Source organism: Haliotis rubra, unplaced genomic scaffold, assembly GCF_003918875.1.
Source record: "Haliotis rubra isolate DU_JTF1 unplaced genomic scaffold, ASM391887v1 Scf99, whole genome shotgun sequence".
NCBI lineage: Eukaryota > Metazoa > Mollusca > Gastropoda > Lepetellida > Haliotidae > Haliotis > Haliotis rubra.
The window spans coordinates 1,230,994-1,253,656 of NW_025767734.1; the positions used below are offsets into that span (position 1 = coordinate 1,230,994).

Genomic DNA, 22,663 nt, shown 5'->3' on the forward strand with positions numbered 1-22,663 from the left:
TTTCAAAATTTTGCATGCAACAATTGATCTTTTCTTTCCTGGGTTAGGTTTTCCTAGTCCGTGAGCCCTGTCTATTTCTAGGGGATCTGCCAAGTCCAAATTCGTAGTACAAAAGTTCTGGACAACAGTGACACAGTTTTCAGTGTCCCGACCCTCCCGAATATTGAAGAACAGTAAGTTTACCCTCATTGATCTACTCTAGACATCAAGAATATTTTCTGTCAATTTGTTAGATACAGTTTTTGAATCTTCTATTGCTTTCATCATTTCCCCCACGTCTTTATCAACCTTTGAGAAATGTTGTTCTGTCTTAGTTCTGTCCTCTTCCCACATATTGCTGAGAAATTGCTGACTAGCCTCCACCTCATCCATTCTATCCCCAATTGTTTTCACATTATGTTTCAGCTGACCATGGAATGTTCAATAACGTTTAGTTTTTGTAACCGCATCATAACCTCATCAAATCTGGACAACTTATTGAGTGTCTGATATGTCTGAAATGTGAATGGGCTGATTAGTCGGGCTGGGTGAACAGGTTGACTTGGTGGACTCACGTAAAGTCCGGGGTGGCAATTGTCCGGGGTGGTAATTGTCCGATGGCTATTGTCCAGATGGCAGTTGTCCTAGATCCGGCTAAAATAATGCAACTCACTTTGTGTGTATGACTTTATTTGTAAATGTACTCTAGATACCTGCTACACCGATAGTATTCCATGTCAGTGTATATTGATTGTAAGAAAATTTCGAGTATGTAAGCAGGTAGATGGAATCACAATAGTGGTTGGGTTTCTTAAATCATACGATAGATGAAAGTCTGAAAATTTTGAATTGTTTTGAGGCTCCAAAATGATGTTAATGCTGACATTTTTTGTTTGGATTTTGTCACAGTATTTTTGTTTCAAACACTGGACCACTCAAGCCCCAAGCTTTCAACACCCGACCAACAATGGTCAATCAAGGATTTGGCTACACTTACACCCGTGCAGCTCTCTTGGACCTTTGTCCTCGAAGGACCCAAGCTCAATCTGACAATAGGCCAAAGCTGATGTTGGCTACACTGACCCTGATCTTCTCAAACTCTTACCTCATCATAGAATTTTAACCAGCAAGAAAACAAAGAGAGGCAATAGAGGTGGCAGAAATATACCACGGAATATACCTGTCTTAACAAATGTAATTTAACTCAAATGACTTTCCACAATCATCAATAAGAGGAATCAATATGAACAATCTCGTCCATGTTCATCCTAAATCTCCCTCACCATTTCTAAACCTTGGTCTCTGGAACGCTCAGTCTTGTTGCAATAAAACCCTGGAAATAGCTGAAATGCTAGGGGACGAGGATCTTGACATACTTGTGGTCACAGAGTCGTGGTTAAAGGATAACCACGATGAAGTCATTATGTCTGAACTCACCCCACAAGGTTTCAAGTTGTTGCATCTACCTCGTATGTATTCAAATGGGGCGGCATATTGGTTCTTTACAAGCAATCACTCAAAGTGAGCATTCTTAGAAACGATGGTGCTGCTCCTTCATCTTTTGAAAAACTTTCACTCTCTGTCGTGTCAGGACAGACATCAATGACTCTTGTCTGCATCTATCGTCCACCCCCTTCAATGAAGAATGGATTTTCTGTTTCGGATTTTCACAAGGAACTCGGAGAATTGTTTACTTCCCTCTTCTTCAAAAAGTGAGTAGACTTTTTGTCGGTGACTTTAACATACAATTCAACAATGCTGATAAAGCTGATGTTAAGAAGTTCAGGTCACTATTACATCTCCATAGTCTGATGCAACATGTTAACGAGCCTACTCACAAATCTGGCAACATACTTGATTGGATCGTATCTCACGAAAACAGTGACATTGTCAATGATGTGATGGTACGTGATTGTCAGATGTCCGATCACTTCTTGGTTCACGTCCAGTTAAAACTTTCCAAACCAGGAAATGTCATCAAAACAATAACTTGTCGAAATTATAAACGAATCAATAAGGACCTGTTCAGGGCCGATCTTGCCAAGTCAAGCCTGGTGTGTGAACCCCCAGACGACATTGAGGCTCTAGCAGATCTCTATCAGGATACGCTCTCTGCAATCCTAGACAAGCACGCTCCTGCTGTTAGCAAGACTGTTGTTGTGCGGTCAAATTCTCCCCTGGTATGATGATGAAGTCCATTGGGCGAAAATTCAGAAACGTAAATCTGAAAGACTTTGGCGTAAGACACGACTAGAAGTTCATCGTCAGATGTATTGTCAAGCGAGGAATAGCATGATTAAACACATAGCCCATGCTAAGAAGAACTATTGTCTGTCCACTATCGAGGAGATTAAAAATAATCCTAGGAAAATGCATAAATTTATAAATGGCCTTCTTGGGAAAAAGCATGATCCAATCCTACCCTCAACTCCACCTTTTGATGAACTTCCTGACTCCTTTAATGACTTTTTTTCGAGCCAAGATTGACAAAATTCATTCAACACTGAAAGGTATTAGGCTCCAGTTTGATACTCCTACTGATACACAGTTTTCTGGTATACCACTATTGGAGTTTCATCCATTTTCTGAAAACGACATCAAGAAGATCATTTCTGGATCCAAGCCGACCACTTGTCACTTGGACCCGATTCCCACATCGCTGGTAAAGAATTCCTGGATTTGCTGCTCCCAGTTATCACAAAGATGGTGAACAGTAGTTTGATAAGTGGTGTTTTCCCAGATTCTTTCAAACATGCCACTGTCATCCCCTGTTAAAGAAGGATAACCTAGATCCAAACTTGCTTAAAACTTTCGACCAGTCTCTAACCTGAAGTTTATATCAAAGATACTTGAGAGAGAGCAGTCAATATTCGACTCATGGATCATTTCTCTGCCTTTTCACTTTGGATAAATTCCAGTCCGCTTACAGATCAAATCATAGCACCGAGTCAGCCCTCCTCAGAGTCTCCAACGACTTACTTACTGCTGTTGATGAAGGCAAACTAGCTACTCTTATCTTGTTGACCTCTCTGCTGCCTTCGATACAATCGACCACCAACTCCTTCTGGAAAGACTCAAGGGCCAATTTGGAATCCATGGGGTACCCCTCATCTGGTTACAATCTTATCTCGAAAGCAGAAGTCAGACTGTCCTGTTAGACAACATCAAATCACAAACCTCCTTGGTCCACTGTGGTGTACCCCAGGGATCGGTACTCGGTCCGCTTCTTTTCATAGCATACACGACCGATGTTGCAGACGTAATTGACAAACATGGCATTTCCCATCATTCGTTTGCAGATGACACTCAACTTCAGAAAAACTCAACTCCCAAGGACTTTCACACTGGTCTTCATAAAATAACAGACTGTACTAAAGATGTTATGTCATGGATGACAAACAACTTGCTAAAGTTAAATGATGACAAAACTTAGGGGGTGGTGGTTATTGGATCCAGGCAAATGCAAAAACAAATTACCACCAAAACTGTTCTGGTAGCAGATGCAGAGATACAAGCTGTCGACTCTGTTAAAGACCTTGGAGTTACACTTGACTCACACCTGGCGATGGACACTCATGTAAATCAACTCTGCAGAATATGCTTCTTTCATCTACGAGCCATTGGCAGAATACGCCATCTCATCAGTCGTGATGCAGCACACGGTCTGGTCCAAGGGACTTGTTATATCAAGAATTGATTACTGCAATAGCCTCCTTTTGGTATTTCTCAGAAGCTGCTATCAAAATTGCAAAATGTCAAAATACAGCCTCCCGAATCATAAGCAGAACTTCAAAGCGCTCACACATAACACCTGTCATGAAAAACCTCCACTGGCTGCCTGTTAAATCAAGAATTGACTTTAAAATATTGTGTTTTGTCTACAAATGCCTCAGTTTTGAATCTGAACAATAGGTTGGCACAATGCTCTTTTTCTGGAATGTAAAACGAAGTAATATAAAATTATGTTTTGTGAAACAAACATTGTACATATGTATGCTCCACTCATCAGCGCTTTGACTAAGTCTGTCAGTATGACATTTCTGGACCGCAATATACTCAGTATATTTAGTTTCCAATTTAGATGCTATATGCTACTGAACGTTTTCTATGGCGGTTTAAAGCCAATGCAAATCGACAGTTGGCAAATTTACTGTACTTAGGATCAGTATTGGAAACGCTACACGACTGGGGAAGTGAGCGATTGATTGTGTTCAACACAGACACCAGTGCTAAAGTTACATCGCGAATAATGTTATCTTAGCCGGACAAACCAGTTGAAGATTCCACCCCCACGAGGTGATCATGACAACACATGCGTCAGGTCGCACATTGCGGCTATCCAGTCCTCATTAGCCAACTCCCACCTACAGCAGCAGGTACTCTCGGGACTTGTTCTGTGTCCGAGGCTCAAAGGATCAATATAAGGTTAGGTAGAACATAACGAACCCTTTATTTATTATTGTCGTTGGCTAGTTGTTTTTTATTTGGTTCATGCAGATACGGAGTGACTGTTAGTTGATAAATCACGATATAATCAAAAGCAATAGTTTCTGCAGTATGTTATGTAATTGAAATCGAGTATCCAAATAATTTTGACCGTACCATGGCAAAGAATTCAAAAATTGATATTGTAAAGATACTATGATATGACACCCACTCAGTCATGAACGTTGTCATCAGCAGTTATGTTGTTGATGTCGTTCACAGAACGACAACTTTTCAATTTCAATCACCGAAGTGTAATGGCGGTACACTCTGTGTGCAGTAGTCCTGATGATCGGAATCAGTCTCTGAAACGTACGAATAGCAACTGGTGTTTTGGGGGTCTGAAGCTGAGGATGCCAACTCCTTTGGGTACGCCGAATGCTGACCCCTGTGTGCAGTGAGATACATGGCAATCTCAGTCTTATTATTGGTACCAACTGAATAGTTGATAAAATGGGTGCCTAGAGACTTGAAGTGGAATGCTGTACATCTTAAGATGAGGAGTTGGCACTTCCATTGCTTTCAACACAGTTATATTCATGGCGCCTGCAAAGGTACGTCAGTTCCTAACCCAAAACTCAATTTCAGTGCTCCTGTGGTCATCCAAGTTGCATTCACAAAAGACAAGGGGAAGTGATTTTTTGCTGAGCTATATTAGATGGTTCACTTTAAAACATTATATTATTGTTGACTTATTTATGTAAAAGGTGTTGTTTTTAATCAACTTTAAACAAACTTCACATCTGTGTTAAGTGGATTGTCTGACAGTGTCAACAGATTTATCGAGCGTTCAACATTGTAACTAAACAGGCAGGTACATTAAACTATGTATGAACCGACAAAGCAGATTTGTTTTTTGTTAACCACCGACGATGAATCTCGACTGGAAATAATGGAAAGTATATCATTTTTTAATGGATACGGCTTTCTTACAGGTTAACTGCCCATTGACACATTTCGATCACAATGCTCCAATTTGTCATAGGCTAAGGCTCAGTATATCATTAATCACTTACATTAAACCAAACTCAACATTATCCTGTAAAGAGGTGTAAATTGAAACATACATGAAACATACAACTTTTATGGATGACAACTTCTTATTTATTGCATAGAGCGACGTTCGATGTAGACTCTTACACTGTTATCAATCGATAAATAAGAAGTTGTCATCCATAATAGTTACATGTTTCATTTTTGACTCACCAACTTCTAAAATGCCGATCAAACAATTAGAGGTGTAACTGTAATATTGAAAATATTGAAATATTTTTTTAATTCGTCTGATCAATGTTTCTCATCATACCTGGTGACGGGGGACTGAAAGATGAGCCCTAAAAGCGTGTACCAACTCAGTGATCAGTATTAATGTCGGGTGTGACCTCCACTCGCGTTAATAAAGCTCCATTCCAAACCTGGCGGCACTGAGTGTCGAAGAGAGACCCGTGAAGATTCGGGTTACCATTGGTCTTCAGCATGTCGGCTAAAGTGGCGACTAGCATATGGTCATGATCATGATGTATGATGATTATGATGTTTTTCTTAAGTTTGAGTGATGAGGTACCTTCTTGTTGAAGCGTTCGCTCATATCGGCATGTTCTCAAGTCTGTTGATATTGATGGAATTTTGCAAAGAGTCATATCACTTGAAGTAAGTGGTATTGTAATTGTTGTTATAGATGCATAGTTTTAATTCGCAACCTTCCGATTGTCAGTTTTGTTTCAGTAATCCTCTATGACTGACGAAGGTTTGACGAAAAAGCATGTTTGTGTTTTATAATGGCCATAAAAAAATGTGCACTTTAAAATGTAATTAATCATAATATGCAGTACAGTTAGAATGAATGTATTGTTTTGTTGCATTTAAGGTTTTTAATAAGTTCTATTGTCACGGTTTAGAAGGTCAAACTCCAAATGCCGGTGTATATTTGGTTTTTAGGGAAAATATATATTTAAAGAGGATTCGACATGAAAAGCCGTGTTAAGATTTATACTTTTTCTGCAAGTGTGATTATTCCTATTTGTTTTAGTTACCGTTCTCTCAAAATATGAGTGACACAAAAATGTGTATCTGAATTTTATTCAAAGTCCTTTTTGCAGTTTTTGCAATTTACATACATATTAATGACATGATGTTTTGCTCTTGAAAATTATCTGTGTTTGCACTTGGTTATGTTGTGTCTGCATATTCTTGAAGAACCATGCCATGTCGATGGCGTGTCTACCATTTCTTGTAGGTCGCTTCGCACCACTTACTCAGGTCCACTTGTGGAAGAGCATAACAGGACTGGTAGGGGTTCCTGAAAACACAGTAGTCAAATAGCAAATATTAACACTATGATATGATAAGTTCTGGGAATTTTGTTTTTCTCGTCTCGGCAAAGCTGTGGTACTGTTTTCGCTGTCACCCGCTGACTTGCTCACAAACACATTCACACATTCAGACCTATTCACTCACACAAACTCACATGGTCCAGGACAACCAGTGGTTGACATCAAGAACAACATAAAACTACAGTTCGAGGTAACCTGACACACAGTAGTTTAATTTACAAGTGTAACCCCCCATCGTGAGTCTGTTCTTGCTGCAAATCCGGGTAAGTATGTAGGTCCTCATGAACCTATGCTGGTCATAAGAGGCGACCAAATGGTTCTGTGGTCAAGATGGCTCACTTTGTGCATCCCATGTTATCGAATCCAAGGCGTGAATTGATGCTCAGGATATCAGACACACGTTTGTCTTGTCCATCAGTTCCCTACCATGGTCATACTGCTGGAATATTGCTGAATGAGAACAGACGCCCTTAATGGACGACTCGATCATGGTTCCAGTAAGTTACTGGGGATCTTGCCTCAGTGAACAATCAGTAGATCGATGCTCATGATGTACATCGCTGGGTTATCTGGTCCAGGCACGATTATATACAGACCGTCGCCATAGAGATGGAACATTGCTGGGTGCGGCGTTAAACAACAAACAAACCTTGTGTCATGTATGTCACGGTAAAGTGTGTAAAAGGGAATACAATATTTATAAAATGTGTGACCCAACGTACCTGTATCTACGTGCTTTCCTGAAGGCATTCGCTTGTACGAAGAAGGTGTCTGTATTGTCACAGATGATCTTGGACAGACTGGCCTTCCTGATCTCGGCCAACTGGGCTGTGGGTGGTACATAAGACGCGACTCAGTATGTCATCAATAGAGCACTACCCCACCGACACCAAACAACTAAGATGAGTACTAGTGTTTCGCATTTATCAAGATGCTCGACTTAATAATTTCGAGGTGAAATAAAGCAACAAATGCCGGCCTAAAATATCTGCAGTCTGAAATTTAGGATCAACGCACAACATCTAGAACAGACAGAACAGTTTCATAGGCGTTCCTTCATGATAATGGAAGACAAAGTAGACACATTTTGCGGATAACAGTTCCTTTTAAATATTTTTTGGTATAGATCTATATTCCCTTGTCAAAGCAAGCCTTCGTCATCTGATTATTCATCTGGTGGTATTGTTATCCCACTTGTAGTAATCCCTTTCAAGTAATAGTAATAGTCCGCTGATATATCGCTCATATCCAGGCACATTGCCTGCTCACGGCGCTACGTACATTACTATCCCCGGTCATAGGACACTATCGTAATTTCCGATTTTTTTCAACTCCCTGGGGATCATACAGCCCGTAGGCGCAATTAACTTAACACTCACAAGTATGTTAATCCTTCGCCTAACATATAATTGTATGCCCTGGTGGACTTGCTTGACAACGGTATAATGTTCTGTATGGAAACGTTGCTATGATAGTGTTGCTATAAATAACAGTTGTTGCTCTCGAACTCAACGTTGTCTACTTTGTGTGACTTTGACGTTTAATTGTTAAATTATAACAAGTTTGGTTATGACGGGAGTCCAGTATTACCGGATCCGCTTCCACAACGAATCCATGTCGTTATTTAGTACTTACCTCTTGAGAAACCTGTCACCGGTCTGTTTAGTTCATACCAGAAGCGATCCCCTTTCTTGATGAATCCAAACTGTCTCCCGATTAAACAGGCAAAGGTTGGTCCGACAATGCCACCTGGCACAGGTCTTTCCGATATGGCACCGGGGAACACATCAACGTCATCCGGGCTTCTACAACAGAAGTTACACGTTTTAAGCTGTCTATATTTTGTTCAGGGTTTCACATCTCTCGCCCGCCGTGACTTTCGACGTGAAAAATAAAATATATTTTATCTCAATCCCACCGAACCCCCACCCCAGCCCCAATCCCAGCCCAGCCCCTCCGTCTAATCTTTGGAAACCAATCCAAGATAAGGTTTCTGTCTGTAGAGTGTAAACGCGTGCTCTTGTAGTCGGCCCTGACTTTAACCTTGTGGCTTTGGCTAGGTAACGGGGACCCATAAGATATGATAATGAACCACAAATGATCTCAATATGTCATTAATAATCTTTCATGGATATTGCACTGGTACGGAGTTCCGCTCCGTTCCGCCTTCCGCAATATTCCACCAATATCACAGCGGGGGAACCAGAAATGGGCTTCACATATTGTTCCAATGTGAGAAATGGAAACTTGGTCTTCGGTGTGTCAAGCCAACATTTTAACCAAAAGGACAATGAACATTTTATAACAGTCATATTTCCTAAAAAACAACCACCTTAAAGAATTTATATCACTGTCACAACAACAAAATCACGCCAGTTGAACCAAGAGAAAAGGCAACCGTCATTTGAAAGACATTTGATATAGATAGTTGAGATAGAAAGGATATACCCACAAGCCTGCATATGCTTTAGCCAGCTGATGCACGGCATCCTCGGTGTGATCCGTGAAGCCTCCATATCCTGTTGTGAAGTAATAGGCCCTAGGGAGACCACAGAACTCTCTCCAGGCGTTGTACGACTGGGTGCCATGATCCCTACCACGCTGGATGTTGAACGCTGCCAGGTCCAAACTGTTTGTTCCGCTCTTGAACAACTCATTGGTCAAGGTAGGAGTTATGTGACGGTCAAACTTACCAGCTGAGTCAACAAGCTGACCACGTAGGAATTCATGTACAGCGTTTCCTCTGGAGTCTCTTATGATCTTGGTCTTGCCGAACAAGTCACTGGTTCTGTGGATGACGTTGACGGAGTAGTTTGGACGGCGTCGGCTGAAGAATGTTCGGACAAGAGTATGACCAAACCGAAACGCTGCAGCTCCAAATACATTTCGAATACTGGGGTCGATAGTTGGATCATAGACATTGGCAAAGCCAGGCCCGGTTGAGTCAATGTTGTTTTTCCTTCGTGTCAGAGGATCCAGTATGAGTTGTAGCCAATCGCTGTAGGTTATTTTCTGAGCCATTGCACCAACGATCTTTCTACTTTCTTGAAAGAGTTTCTCATCGTTCCAGTGTGGGTTGTATTTTTTAAGAGTCCTCGCAATTCGGTTGTGTTCCCTCATCATTAAGGTATGCATACTGGTAAGACCCATCTGTTCGTTCCTGCGGGTATCACCTGGAAATGTAGAAGAGAATCGATCACAGGGTATTGTCGCCGAAAACCAGATGCTTTGAAATAAGTCAGTTTGAACCTGAGGAGGTCGTTAATATTGGTGTATAATAACTACGTAAAACGACAGTGAACCGCTCTCTTGGTCCAATGGATCGAGTTTTTGCCCGAGAGCTAAAGGTTATTGGTTCGATCCCGATTGCGACATACCAAAACATGCTAAAAGATGGTTCTTGTTACTCTGCCTGGCGCTAATTCGACATGGCATCTGCTATGGCTAGCATTGAATATATCAACCGGCATTAGTCCGTACTAGCTTAAGCAGTCTTGACCCCATCACGGATCTCGGCTAACAGATTACCAAACCGTACAGAACGCTTAACAACATATATACGTGTTGAGTATTTGAACACTAACCTGCATCGAAGCAAGGCGCATTGCAAACTCCCATAGCTGTTTCTTTCTCGTCAGTTGGAAGAAGGTTATAGTCGGTGAAGTTGAGGAGACCTGAAGGTATTAGATAAAATAATCAATACCAAAAAATAGTTTCCATTATCCTCGATAACTGATACCTCTTGACTTAAAAGGCAAAGTTGCGATGAATGTTAGTTTTTGAATAGGTCACTGAACATCAGTTATGACACCCGGTGTTTGTGAAATGGGTTTGCATGTCTTACTATATCGGTATCACACGTCAATCACTCAGTTTGCATAGAGATTATGTTTCTCATATACATAGCGGATACTATGGTCCGTTTGGCTCAAAAGCGGACCGATGAATTGCAAGCTAACTCGAAAGCTAATAAACATATAATAATCAATGAAACGCTGATCATAATCAAAACATCAGACCAACTCCGTGAGTTTTTTTGCAGAATTTATCCCCTTATACTAGAAAAGTTGTTTAACAAACTATCATTAAAATATTGACACAGTTCACTATTTGTTACGAGGGAGGAGTGCAAAGACAAGAACAGCCAGGTGTGCGAGAAAGGATGGAGACGGCACAGTTTCGAGTTAGATTACAATTCATCGGACCCCTTTTGAGCCAAACGGACTATAGGAAATAACTTCAAATTGCACTGTTGTCAGTGATATAATTCGGTTGTAGTTGTATGATCACAACAAACCAACTGGGTACACATTACAACAGGTTGTGAAGTTTGACAGTAGATGTTGTCAGCGAAAACGATCTTGAAGGACATTAGGGGTTAAAATAGACACATTATAAATGGCGGTTTAGTTGTATTAATATCGCCATGATTTGTCAAACATTTATAACCTGACGAGGCATACTCCATTTGTGGCAGTGAGGAAGAGGCTGTGCCACCTTGAAGCGCCATCGCTTCAGTCAACCTCGTCGACGACCTTTTCGTTGACGCTCACCGTTTATCTGGGATGCCCTGAACGTCTTCGATCGTCCAGATTTTGGGCAAATTAGTATCTATTCTATAGACTGCTAATCGTGTACATTTTATAAACATTCAACGAACTGGTCACTGCCACTGACTTCTGTAGTCCGTAGAATCGGTTCCCAATTACGTAGATCGATTATCATGCTGTTGATCACTGGATTGTCTGGTCCAGACTCGATTACTTACAGACCGCCTCGATATAGCTGGAATGTTGCTGAGTGCGGCGTAAAACTAAACTCACTTACTCACTGTAAGTCCACAGACGCTCCTCGGTACTTCATTCACAAACTATAAATGAAATCAAATCTCAAAACTATGACGATCAGAATCAATGAAAACTGACCGAAATGATGGCCCACAGAGAATATCGACCTTTTCGAAAGTGTCTTGCATTGAGTTTTCTCGTCAACTCTTATCTTTGTACCAATGCCTAGTATTATCATTCATATTTCATGAGGCCCTCCCTAAAATGGTTACAGGAATGGACACGTTTTGGAAACGTTCGCTTTTTTGGCAAGGGTGGGTGGGCGGTTATGGATAGTGGTGGGTGTAGGTTTAATATCGTCCCATCAGATATCTTCACATTAGGCACTTATTGAAGGCGTCTTGGAGGCTAATTATGAAACGCAACAGTTATGATTGTCCTTTATTCTCACTTATACATTCTGATAACATTTGACATGACAGATCTGTTTCGTGCCATCGTCAATAAAAATTTAAAAAACTGTAAAATAGATGAGTTGTAGAATGTCACCTTGACTGATTACGTTGTTTTTTGTTTTGTTTGTCTAACGCCGTACTCAGCAATATTCGAGCCACATGACGGTGGCCAGTAAGTAATCGAGGCTGGACCAGAGAATCCAGTGATCAACATCATGAGCATCAATCTGCGCAATTAGGATAACATGACATGTGTCAACCAGAGTCGCCTCTTGATTACATGTAACTGTTATTGCAAGGGCAGTTGCTCTTTCCTTCAGTCAGTGGCGTGTCTGTCCCTAACTCAACTGGATACATGGTGTGTGTGTGTGTATAATATATATATAGTAGTAGTATATATACTACTGAAAAGAACTTTCGATTTTGTTTCAGAATCAACTGAACATTTTGCAGCACCGCAGACCTGCCGTGCTAAGTCAGATACGTGGTTCGTGTTTCCGAGTCATAGCAATATATTTCACAATATCAAGCATTGTTGGCATATGTACATTACCGTCCACCCACAGTCTATGGATGTCGATCTCCTCCTTGCTCGATCCGTACACGTTCGACGAATCTAAGAAGGACGTTATGGCGTTCACTTGTTCTACTGGCCCTGAAAACATCAACGTTATTTTTAAAATACGTTGTTACGTTACTTACGTGTTATTTTGACTGGGTCATTGACAATAAGTAGTTACCCCAAAAGTTCGCCAAAATTGACAATTACGTCATTGCTTAATGCTTAGTTTTATAGGGGCGGTTGGGTAGCCTCGTGGTTGAAGCGTTCGCTAGTCAGCCAAAGACCCGGGTTCGATTCCCCACATGGTTACAATGTGTGAAGCCCATTTCTGGTGTCTCCCGCCGTGATATTGCTGGAATATTGCTAAAAGCGGCGTAAAACCATACTCACTCACTTAGTTTTATATATAGCAGCAGTAGTAATAGAAGACATAACCCCAAAACCACATGCACGTAAATGCATAGAGTATCTGAGTATCATGACATTTGTTGTTTTTGTTTCAGATCTAACAGTGAGTGAGTTAATATTTAAAGCCACATCGGCAAGTTTCTGTGAGTATCACAGATTTGGTTTAAGACCAGCATGTTATAATAAAATGTATCACTACAGAAAACAATACAATATAAAAAGGGCTACAGATCTCCAGCAACTGAAGACAGATCACCTTACTAGGAACCATGGGGACTTACAATACTTTTGCTGCCTGCATGGACCCCAGCTGGATTTAAACAGGTGTTGGCGATTATGGAGAAATTTAGCCGAACATTAAAAGAACAAATATCCTACTATTAAGACGGTGGCTCTTCAACCTCCGACGAAGGCACAGCCATAATCACACCTATCATATGAAGATGAAGATGTAATGTACCATTGGTGTAACTTACGAACCATTTTATGGTTAAACAAGGTAAGTATCTGGCTGAACTATTCCTTCTTGCACCTATCTGTATCACCTGAGACTTATCCTAGTTGATTTTAAGTCCATATATAACAGCAAAAACATTCAAAGTGTCAACTGTAGCTTCAAAAGATTTCTGTGAACCATCTAAACTAAACCCTGCATCTTCTGCATATTGCGTTAAAAAATACTAATAATTATCAACTGTTATTCCCTTAATTAAACACTGTTCTTTCTTATAAGACCAGCCAGGATCTCTACACAGAAGATGAAGGTATAAGGCAGAAGAGGATCGCATTGTCTACAACCCCGTTTAACAGCAAACCAAGGAGACAGTGTACCATTAATAGTCCAACAAGAGTCAGGAAATAAAATTTAAATGTAAATTTAAAAAACAACAACTTACGAACCAGCATGGCGATGATGTCTTTTGTTCATTAATGACGTCAGCAGTGATAGATCACGTTACTGTACTTTCGTTTTGTCAAATTAATAAGTATTAAGTTTGACATAATTCTGCCTCAACTGATACATATTGTTTGAGAATATCTCTCAAACGCCTGTAGAAGTACCTTCATCTTGATTCTCTATCCACATTAATTTTGTAGCATTAAGAAAATAATTATGTGTTAAAGCTGCAAATTCTCATTCTGAACAATGATATCACGTTGCTGAATTTTTCCGTCAAAGCATTATATGTAAAAGTTGTTTTTAATGAGTGTCTGTTTGCCATTTTATGCATTTACCGTTAAGTTGGCACTGTAGATTTGGCGCTTGTATCGATCTCGTGAAGCTCAAACAGGTGCGACCAACAAAGAACGGGTCATTCGGTGGAACTGAGATTGGAAAACAGGGATTTCTGAAACAGAACATAATAAAGGAGTTAGGATTATTTTGAAACTGTTTTAGAAATATTTTTTCTGAAAATAGATTGTTAACTGCATTTTTTCTTAAACACAATACCCAATAACAATTATCTGAGACATAACTAAGTCTTTAATGTACATGTGACAGACAATTGAAAGGTGGGAAACTCTCAGATTGTTGCACCTAGTCGTCAGCACTCAGAGTCAACGATCTAACCCACTCAGCCATCGCGGCTTTCACGAATCCCGGATGTACTAGTACCAAATAGGACTAGGAATTGTATTTTATTGAGAAATTGTAATCCAACTATAGGATATGTTATATCTGATCTTTTTTTTTTTAATGTCTACTCATGCCGATACTTACCCTCCAGGTAGTGCGCGCGCAGCGAATGCGGCGGCTCCTTCGAGACAACAGTCATCAAGCAATGGCCTTCTGTCAGGGCCTGAATGAAGATAACGTGTATACAATAAACTACGGTTGTAGCGAACTCAAAGGTTCAACTAATTTTAGTACGTTATAACCGCAGTTCGTTATATGCGTTTCGATAGGATGTACAGCAATTGGCTGGGACAAACAGAAAGTTCGATAAAACCATGAGTTCGTTAAAAGCGTGTTTGTTAGGAAAGTTGTTTATTGTATGCAGTATACACTGATTTGTCTTATCGATTATAGGGCTGCGCAATATAACCGGTTTACAGGTATTTACCGGTTCAAACATGAAAACGATACGTATTGCGATAAGCTGATCGAAAACCGGTATTTTGACATGCATTCGGAAAACTTCGTAACACTCGGACATCTTCGGATATTTTCGTTTTTTAGATTGTTCCTTTCCTTGTTTCATTTGTGCCAAACATTATTTACATTTTTATTTTGCCATGATTAAAAGTTCTTATTAAAGCCTAATCAAGCATTGTGATTTTGTTGTGTTTTTGCTTTATAAATCAAGCATTAACTCGAGTGTAAGTAATTATTTGTCAAAAACAATTTCTTGCAATATATTGCAATTCATATCGCAATACAAGCTTTCGCATCGCAATATATCGCAATATGAAAATTCCCTGCAATACCCACCCTAATCGATAAAGACAAGCACAGTTACTGACACAAAATATCAGGATATCTTGAAGGGATAGTTTTGCCCTGAAGACTGAGAACACAACTTCAAAAACGGTATCACCCAAAATATCAAGACTTCAACCTATTATCAGTATTATCAGGTATTTCTATTTTTAAATACTGCCAAACACTGTTGTGTCGAAGTTGAAGCTTGTTATCCACGTTGGCAAACTCATAAATATTCCCCGATTTCTGGTTTGATGGCACTTATGGGTTTCCATTGGCTAACTAACATGGTAAATGTATTTGAATGGCATCACGTCAGGCTGTCCTCCAATATTAAGCTCGCATGCCGTCATACAACTGATATACTCTTCGAGCGGCGTTAAACAATCTCACACACTCCTCTGACATACTGAAAACTCGGGTCCTTACTTATACCTAAGTGAAATTCTAGGAAATTATTTGTATTACACTCTCTCATAAAGGTTTGGTAGGAGTGGTTTGTTAATTTTAAAATTACTAATGCTGGCACATTAATGTGCATTCCAATCAGCGAATATAAGCGGGTTAGTTTAGGCATAGGTGTATCATATGTATACTCACGTGTTTGTAGTTGTGAGTGTGTGATGTCGTGGTCGGTGAAGTGTCCCCACTGCATGACCATGTGGGTGAAGTCTCGGTACTTGGGGATGTCGTCAGGGTCCTCGGTGACGTGGACAATGAAACTGATGAACCGCGCGCTGGGAAGATCAGCACCAGTCACGCTCTTTGTACGCGGAAGACTTATGCCTGTATGACGAAACGACTTTGATCACTTAACTACACATCTCAGGATATTACCTCCCTTGTCCACGCCAGGACTGTAAGTTTGAATCCTGGTTAACCGTGATAATCTTTCTTGGTTTGCCAGCTCCATACTCGCGCTCATCTTTATCATCCGGGTTAGAATTGATCTTCAGCAACCCATGCTTGTCGTTAGAGGCGACTTACGCTTTCATGCCATCAGTACGATTTTGTTTGTTAACACCGTGCTCAACAATCGGGATCAGGTGGTCAGGCTCGCTGACTTGGTTTACACATGTCATCGTTTCCCAATTGTGTGGATCGATTGTCATACTGTTGATCACTGGATTGTCTGGTCCAGACTCGATTATTTACAGACCGCCGCCATATTGCTGGAATATTGCTGGAATATATTTTTAAATACTTAACGCAATACTACAATAACTACAATACTTTTCAAACCGACGTTAAACACATCTCACGCACTCATTCACTGAACCTCTTGGAACATGCCAGTTGGTCGTAATATCACCAGAGCTCTAGGAACAGATAGAGAACAATACATTTGCTTTGTCAAACACGGATTGGAAGTACCTTTCAAAAGGGCGATATCTCTTACATTATATAAATATTTATCACACTTTGAAGATATTTGGTATATCAAATTGGAGAATTAGTAGCATCTTAAGCCGCTATGTGATAGACAAGTGGATAAATGGCCCGTCAAGCCAACGCCCGAATCTCATAGCTGATTCCAATCATAATTAATGTCCCCTGTAGTAGACTAACGGTTAGAACTGAATATATATATGTTTAATTAAAACAATTATTTTCCATGAAGGTTTCAACTCTGAACCGTTGCCTTAAAAAAACTACTCTCTGCAATTTTAGGACATCCTCAACATGGAACGGAACGGTAATTTTCTAACCTACCATCTCCGTAAGCAGGTGCTAAGAAACGTCTCATCTGAGTAGGTGCCGATCCCCATCTTGGGTTGGCCAAGTTGTTACAGACGCTGTTGGGAGTTCTGTAAGGGTACCAGACGTTGCACTGTTCTTGCACCGAGTTACAAAAGTACTCAGTAAAATTTATCATTTCACTTCTGGCTAGAACCCTGTAAGAACAAAATACTCAGATTGTACATGAAACTTGGCGGTTATAAAGTAAGTCACTTTCTTTACAGCGAAAGCTCCCATAAAATCAATAATATTTGTGTGCAATATAATCATGTTTATATGCGAGTTCTGGTTTCCGTGGAATATAGACGCAGAATTAATTACCTAACTTTGTTACTCCTTATTATGATTCGATACCCGTATTTCAAAATTAACACTGAGGTGTTTGGTAAGATAAATACGTTGTTCCCTGGTACCCAGCTGCCCATGGGTCGATGTAGCCTACCCTCTATGGTTGTTTATGTTCGGGCTCGGGGAACATAGACATACATACAGGGTACATTATAAGTTGTTCACTGGTCACGAGGGGGGCATGGGTTGATGTACAAACATCGAGGGTACATCAACAAACATCGAGGGTACATCAACCCATGGGCCCCGAGGGACCAGTGAACAACGTATTTATCTTACCGAACACCTTAATGTTAAATTTGAATTGTTTGAAGCACGGGTACAAATCGTTTTGTAGTCATCGCTAGATTTTGCAGACAAGAAAAACAGATTTAGAGTTATCTCCCTTCCATCGATTTGCATTCGCAAAACATCGGTAATTTCCGTACATCATACGTGATTCAATGTTATTCGAGATAATGAATTACTATCACGAAGTAACAAATGAGTTGCCATTGACAGCGGGGTACATTGAAATGTTACTCGCTTGTAAGCAGGGTACATTGAAAATAATAGAAGAGCGCTCAGCCAATCAGAAAGCGACATTTATGTGTGAGGTAAGATAACAACCCATGTCCCCCTCGTGACCAGTGAACAACTTATAATGTCAATATCATGCTTATCCATTTCTGTTCTTTATTATATTTCTTGATTCATAGCAATTGGTCAGTCAAAAGACTGTTGTGTGGGCTCTAAGTCACTTTGAACAGTTGCTCCACTGATCACAGCTGGCAGGGTTGATATTGTGGACGTGTAGTAGATGTAGTAGTCAATATCGGTAACACGTCGAGATGTAATAGTCAGTATCTGTAATATGTCGAGATGTAGTAGTCAGTATCTGTTACATGTCGAGATGTAACTGTAGTAGTCAATATCGGTAACACGTCGAGATGTAACAGTCAGTATCTGTAACACGTCGGGATGTAGTAGTCAGTATCTGTAACACGTCGAGATGTAGTAGTCAGTAACACGTCGAGATGTAAAGTCATCGAGATAATAGTCAGTATCTATAACACGTCGAGATGTAAGTAGTCAGTATCTATAACACGTCGAGATGTAATAGTCAGTAGTCAGTATCTATAACACGTCGAGATGTAATAGTCAGTATCTGTAACACGTCGAGATGTAATAGTCAGTATCTGTAACACGTCGAGATGTAATAGTCAGTATCTGTAACACGTCGAGATGTAGTAGTCAGTATCGTATCTGTAACACGTCGAGATGTAATAGTCAGTATCTGTAACACGTCGAGATGTAATAGTCAGTATCTGTAACACGTCGAGATGTAATAGTCAGTATCTGTAACACGTCGAGATGTATGTAGTCAGTATCATCTGTAACACGTCGAGATGTAATAGTCTGTAACACGTATCTATCTGTAACACGTCGAGATGTAATAGTCAGTATCTGTAACACGTCGAGATGTAATAGTCAATATCTGTAACACGTCGAGATGTAGTAGTCAGTATCGTATCTATAACACGTCGAGATGTAATAGTCAGTATCTGTAACACGTCGAGATGTAATAGTCAGTATCTGTAACACGTCGAGATGTAATAGTCAGTATCTGTAACACGTCGAGATGTAATAGTCAGTATCTGTAACACGTCGAGATGTAATAGTCAATATCTGTAACACGTCGAGATCGAGATGTAATAGTCAGTATCTGTAACACGTCGAGATGTAATAGTCAGTATCTATAACACGTCGAGATGTAATAGTCAGTATCTGTAACACGTCGAGATGTAATAGTCAGTCTGTAACACGTCGAGATGTATCGAGATGTAATAGTCAATATCTGTAACACGTCGAGATGTAATAGTCACGTCGAGATGTAATAGTCAGTATCTGTAACACGTCGAGATGTAATAGTCAGTATCTGTAACACGTCGAGATGTAATAGTCAGTATCTGTAACACGTCGAGATGTAATAGTCAGTATCTGTAACACGTCGAGATGTAATAGTCAGTATCTGTAACACGTCGAGATGTAATAGTCAGTATCTGTAACACGTCGAGATGTAATAGTCAGTATCACGTCGATATAACAGATGTAATAGTCAGTATCTATAACACGTCGAGATGTAATAGTCAGTATCTGTAACACGTCGAGATGTAATAGTCAGTATCTGTAACACGTCGAGATGTAGTAGTCAGTATCTGTAACACGTCGAGATGTAATAGTCAGTATATCTGTAACACGTCGAGATGTAGTAGTCAGTATCTGTAACACGTCGAGATGTAGTAGTCAGTTCTGTAACACGTCGAGATGTAATAGTCAGTATCTGTAACACGTCGAGATGTAATAGTCAGAATCTGTAACACGTCGAGATGTAGTAGTAGTCATTATCTGTAACACGTCGAGGTGTTAACTGTGGTAGTCAGTATCTGTAACACGTCGAGGTGTAACTGTGGTAGTCAGCATGACTATTCTTATTCTTCATCTGATGTACAAAGACCCAAAGCACGGAATATCAGAGTGTAGATTCACCTGCCGGCCCTGGCAGCCTGGAAGGCCTGTCCGGCCTGTATCACTGAGTTTCGACCCCCGACAAAGGCAGCGTGCTGACGATTTGTGAGATCGGCTCCCCCTGGGGCAAACAAAATGAAATAAGTTCACTCCTAACAATGTTACTGACATACTGGAACTGGCTAACGAGGCACAATCGCTATCTTTATATTCTTCTTGGATACTCCATAACAAACTCAAAGAAGGTACACTGGACTCAAGTCAACGTCAAAGATGTGTATTGTACAAAAGGCCTCCGGCCAATATACATTGGAGGTATACAAATACATTATACATATGGTGCAATAAGTAGTAATTAGTGATCCAAACAGCCAATCATAATACAGGCAGTAAATTATGTACACGTAGTGAAATACGATGGACCTACAAACTTTTTATCAGATTGTTACGTTTAATAAGAGCATAATTAATAGTACGACAGCTTTATTGTTACATGCTGGTCAGTTGATGAAAGAAGTAGTTTAAATGCTAATGAAGGTGGCTTACATAGATAATATTCAGCTATATATTTCGTACGCAAATCTTTATACAAAGACATACAAGTAAAAACTTACTATACTTCATTTGTACTATTTGTACTATATTCTGAAACTATGACGACGGTGGGTAGCCTTCGTCACGCCGAAGACCTGGGTTCGATTCCCCAAATGGGTACACTGTGTGGAACCCATTTCTGATGTCCCCCCGCCATAACATTCCTGGAATATAGCTAAAGCTAAACTCACTCGCTCTCTCACTAAAACTATGATGATGTTGAGGACATCGCTTGTGGCTATTAAGGTTGTGGAGATATGTTTTCTCATATGGTCTCATATGAACCCATTTTTAATTCAGCTACGAATCTCTTTGTTTGTTATTTAATTAGCTAACGCCCTATATCTAAAAGCGGAGGATTATACATGTCATGTTTCACTTATAACACGAATGGATATTTTTTAACTAAAGCAAACTGAGGATATGCCTGTCGCCTTTGGCCCGTAATTGTGTCTTAAGTAGTTTTTTAACCAGGATGTACATGTGATATGTGTCATCATTAACTTACCGCCAGATGGCTGTGACGTCACGAGTAAAAAACTAGAAGTTAGGACCCAGAGGACCGGTCTCCATGTGGAAGGCATCATCTTCAATGAATGCTAGCAGATCAAATATTAAATGTTAAAATATTGAATATGAATTTCTGTTAAAGAGGGCGAAAACAATAAAATTATAACGTCACACGATAACTGCTGCTGTTTGAAACATATCTGATATCTTGAGAATTAATTGATTGTTTTAAACAGGAACGTTCATAAACCCTAAAACATGAAAAGATCAATACAAAAACATTGAAAGGTGTACGATTTGTTTTTAAGAGGATTTTTATGAAAGCTGTCTTATATTTTTAATTGTCAAAATGTCCAAGAAATAAGATATATCTGCATATGCCAGACAAATACATTTATGCATAATTTGATGGTATACAATTTGAGAAAAATATGAACACTTTGAATATTTAAGGCTTTCTGCAGAGTTTGATTAATTTGTTACCCTGGTAGTCTTAAAGCTCTTAAAGCTGGAACATGTCTTACCTTGCACAGCTATCTACAGACTGACTTAAACCGAACACAGGTCTGCCTTAAATCCTCAATAAATCTTCACGCAAGGTGACAGGCTGTGACAACTTGATTACAAATTCCATTATGCAGGCTGCAGTCATAAAATCCGTAATAAGCCTTCTACTGACGTTTAAGTGCAGATTTCATATAGATGTCTTCTGGGCGGATGAATTTCACAAGTCAGTAATGTTACTCATCGAGGACAACGTGTCATATCCCTTATACTGAGTTCTGAGCGAATGCTTTTTTACGCCACAGTCAGGAATACTCTAGCTATGTGGCGTCGGACTGGAAATCCTTGAGTGTAGGTCCAGAGAGTGACCAGTACAGTGTTTGCCCTTAACCCTGAAAAGCTGCAGCCCCAGGGACCCAGAGCCATAAAAAGTTGTCAGTCCTGATCATGGTGAGTGAGTATGGTTTTACGCCGCTTTTAGCAATATTCCAGCAATATCATGGCGGGGTACACCAGAAAGCGGCTTCACACAGTGTACCCATGTGAGGAATCGAACCCGGGTCTTCAGCGTGACGAGCCAACGCTTTAACCATCAGGCTACCCAACCGCCCCTTCCTGATCAGAATATGTAGGCCCTATATTTTAATATGGAACTAATACTCTTAGTTATTGGGGGTGAAAAAACTGTCGGCCTTAAGGAAAACAAAAGCTGTGGGTCCGAGTGGTTTTCGAACGCTGGACCAGTGCCGTCATGGTTGAATGAAAGACAGACGTAATGAACGGGTAGATGGATATATTGTTAGTTACATTTTGAATCCCAGAAAAGAAAAGTACTTTCCACCTTCACAGCTGTTGAAACATCGTTTCCCTTCTTCTGTTTCGTCTGATAATCACGTGACGATTCTGACCAATTGGTCTTCAGCAACCCATGCGTGTAGTAAGAGGCGATTAATGGATCGGGTGGTCAGGCTCGATGACATGTCATCGTATCAAATATACGCTGTTGATCACTGAATTGTCTGATC

General features: G+C 40.1%; 1 protein-coding gene and 1 long non-coding RNA gene across 2 annotated transcripts; one reads left to right on the forward strand and one right to left on the reverse strand.

Moving 5' to 3' along the window:
- Positions 1-166: 166 nt before the first annotated feature.
- LOC124265655 lies at positions 167-13,256 on the forward strand. Its single transcript, XR_006895500.1, has 3 exons — positions 167-177; positions 6,941-6,951; positions 13,158-13,256. It is a non-coding gene; the product is annotated as an uncharacterized LOC124265655 (long non-coding RNA).
- LOC124265650 (peroxidase-like) lies at positions 6,528-21,803 on the reverse strand. The gene is made up of 13 exons (XM_046700443.1): positions 21,659-21,803; positions 21,133-21,223; positions 20,052-20,151; positions 17,148-17,329; positions 16,035-16,220; positions 14,733-14,811; positions 14,246-14,358; positions 12,593-12,694; positions 10,382-10,471; positions 9,250-9,970; positions 8,433-8,602; positions 7,520-7,625; positions 6,528-6,763 (listed from the first exon to the last, which is right to left on the reverse strand). Exons 2-13 carry the CDS (start codon positions 21,209-21,211, stop codon positions 6,685-6,687), a joined length of 2,007 nt encoding a protein of 668 aa, XP_046556399.1. The 5' UTR covers positions 21,212-21,223; positions 21,659-21,803; the 3' UTR covers positions 6,528-6,684.
- Between the last annotated feature and the right edge of the window lie 860 nt (positions 21,804-22,663).

What these genes read in the sequence shown, in the direction of transcription:
- LOC124265650 (XM_046700443.1), bottom strand. Translation starts at nt 21,211, where the DNA reads ATGATGCCTTCCACATGGAGACCGGTCCTCTGGGTCCTAACTTCTAGT. An exon ending in CCATAGACTGTGGGTGGACG is followed by an intron (nt 10,472 to 12,592) that starts GTAATGTACATA and finishes TAATACCTTCAG; the next exon opens with GTCTCCTCAACTTCACCGAC. An exon ending in GCTAAAGCATATGCAGGCTT is followed by an intron (nt 8,603 to 9,249) that starts GTGGGTATATCC and finishes CTTCTGTTGTAG; the next exon opens with AAGCCCGGATGACGTTGATG.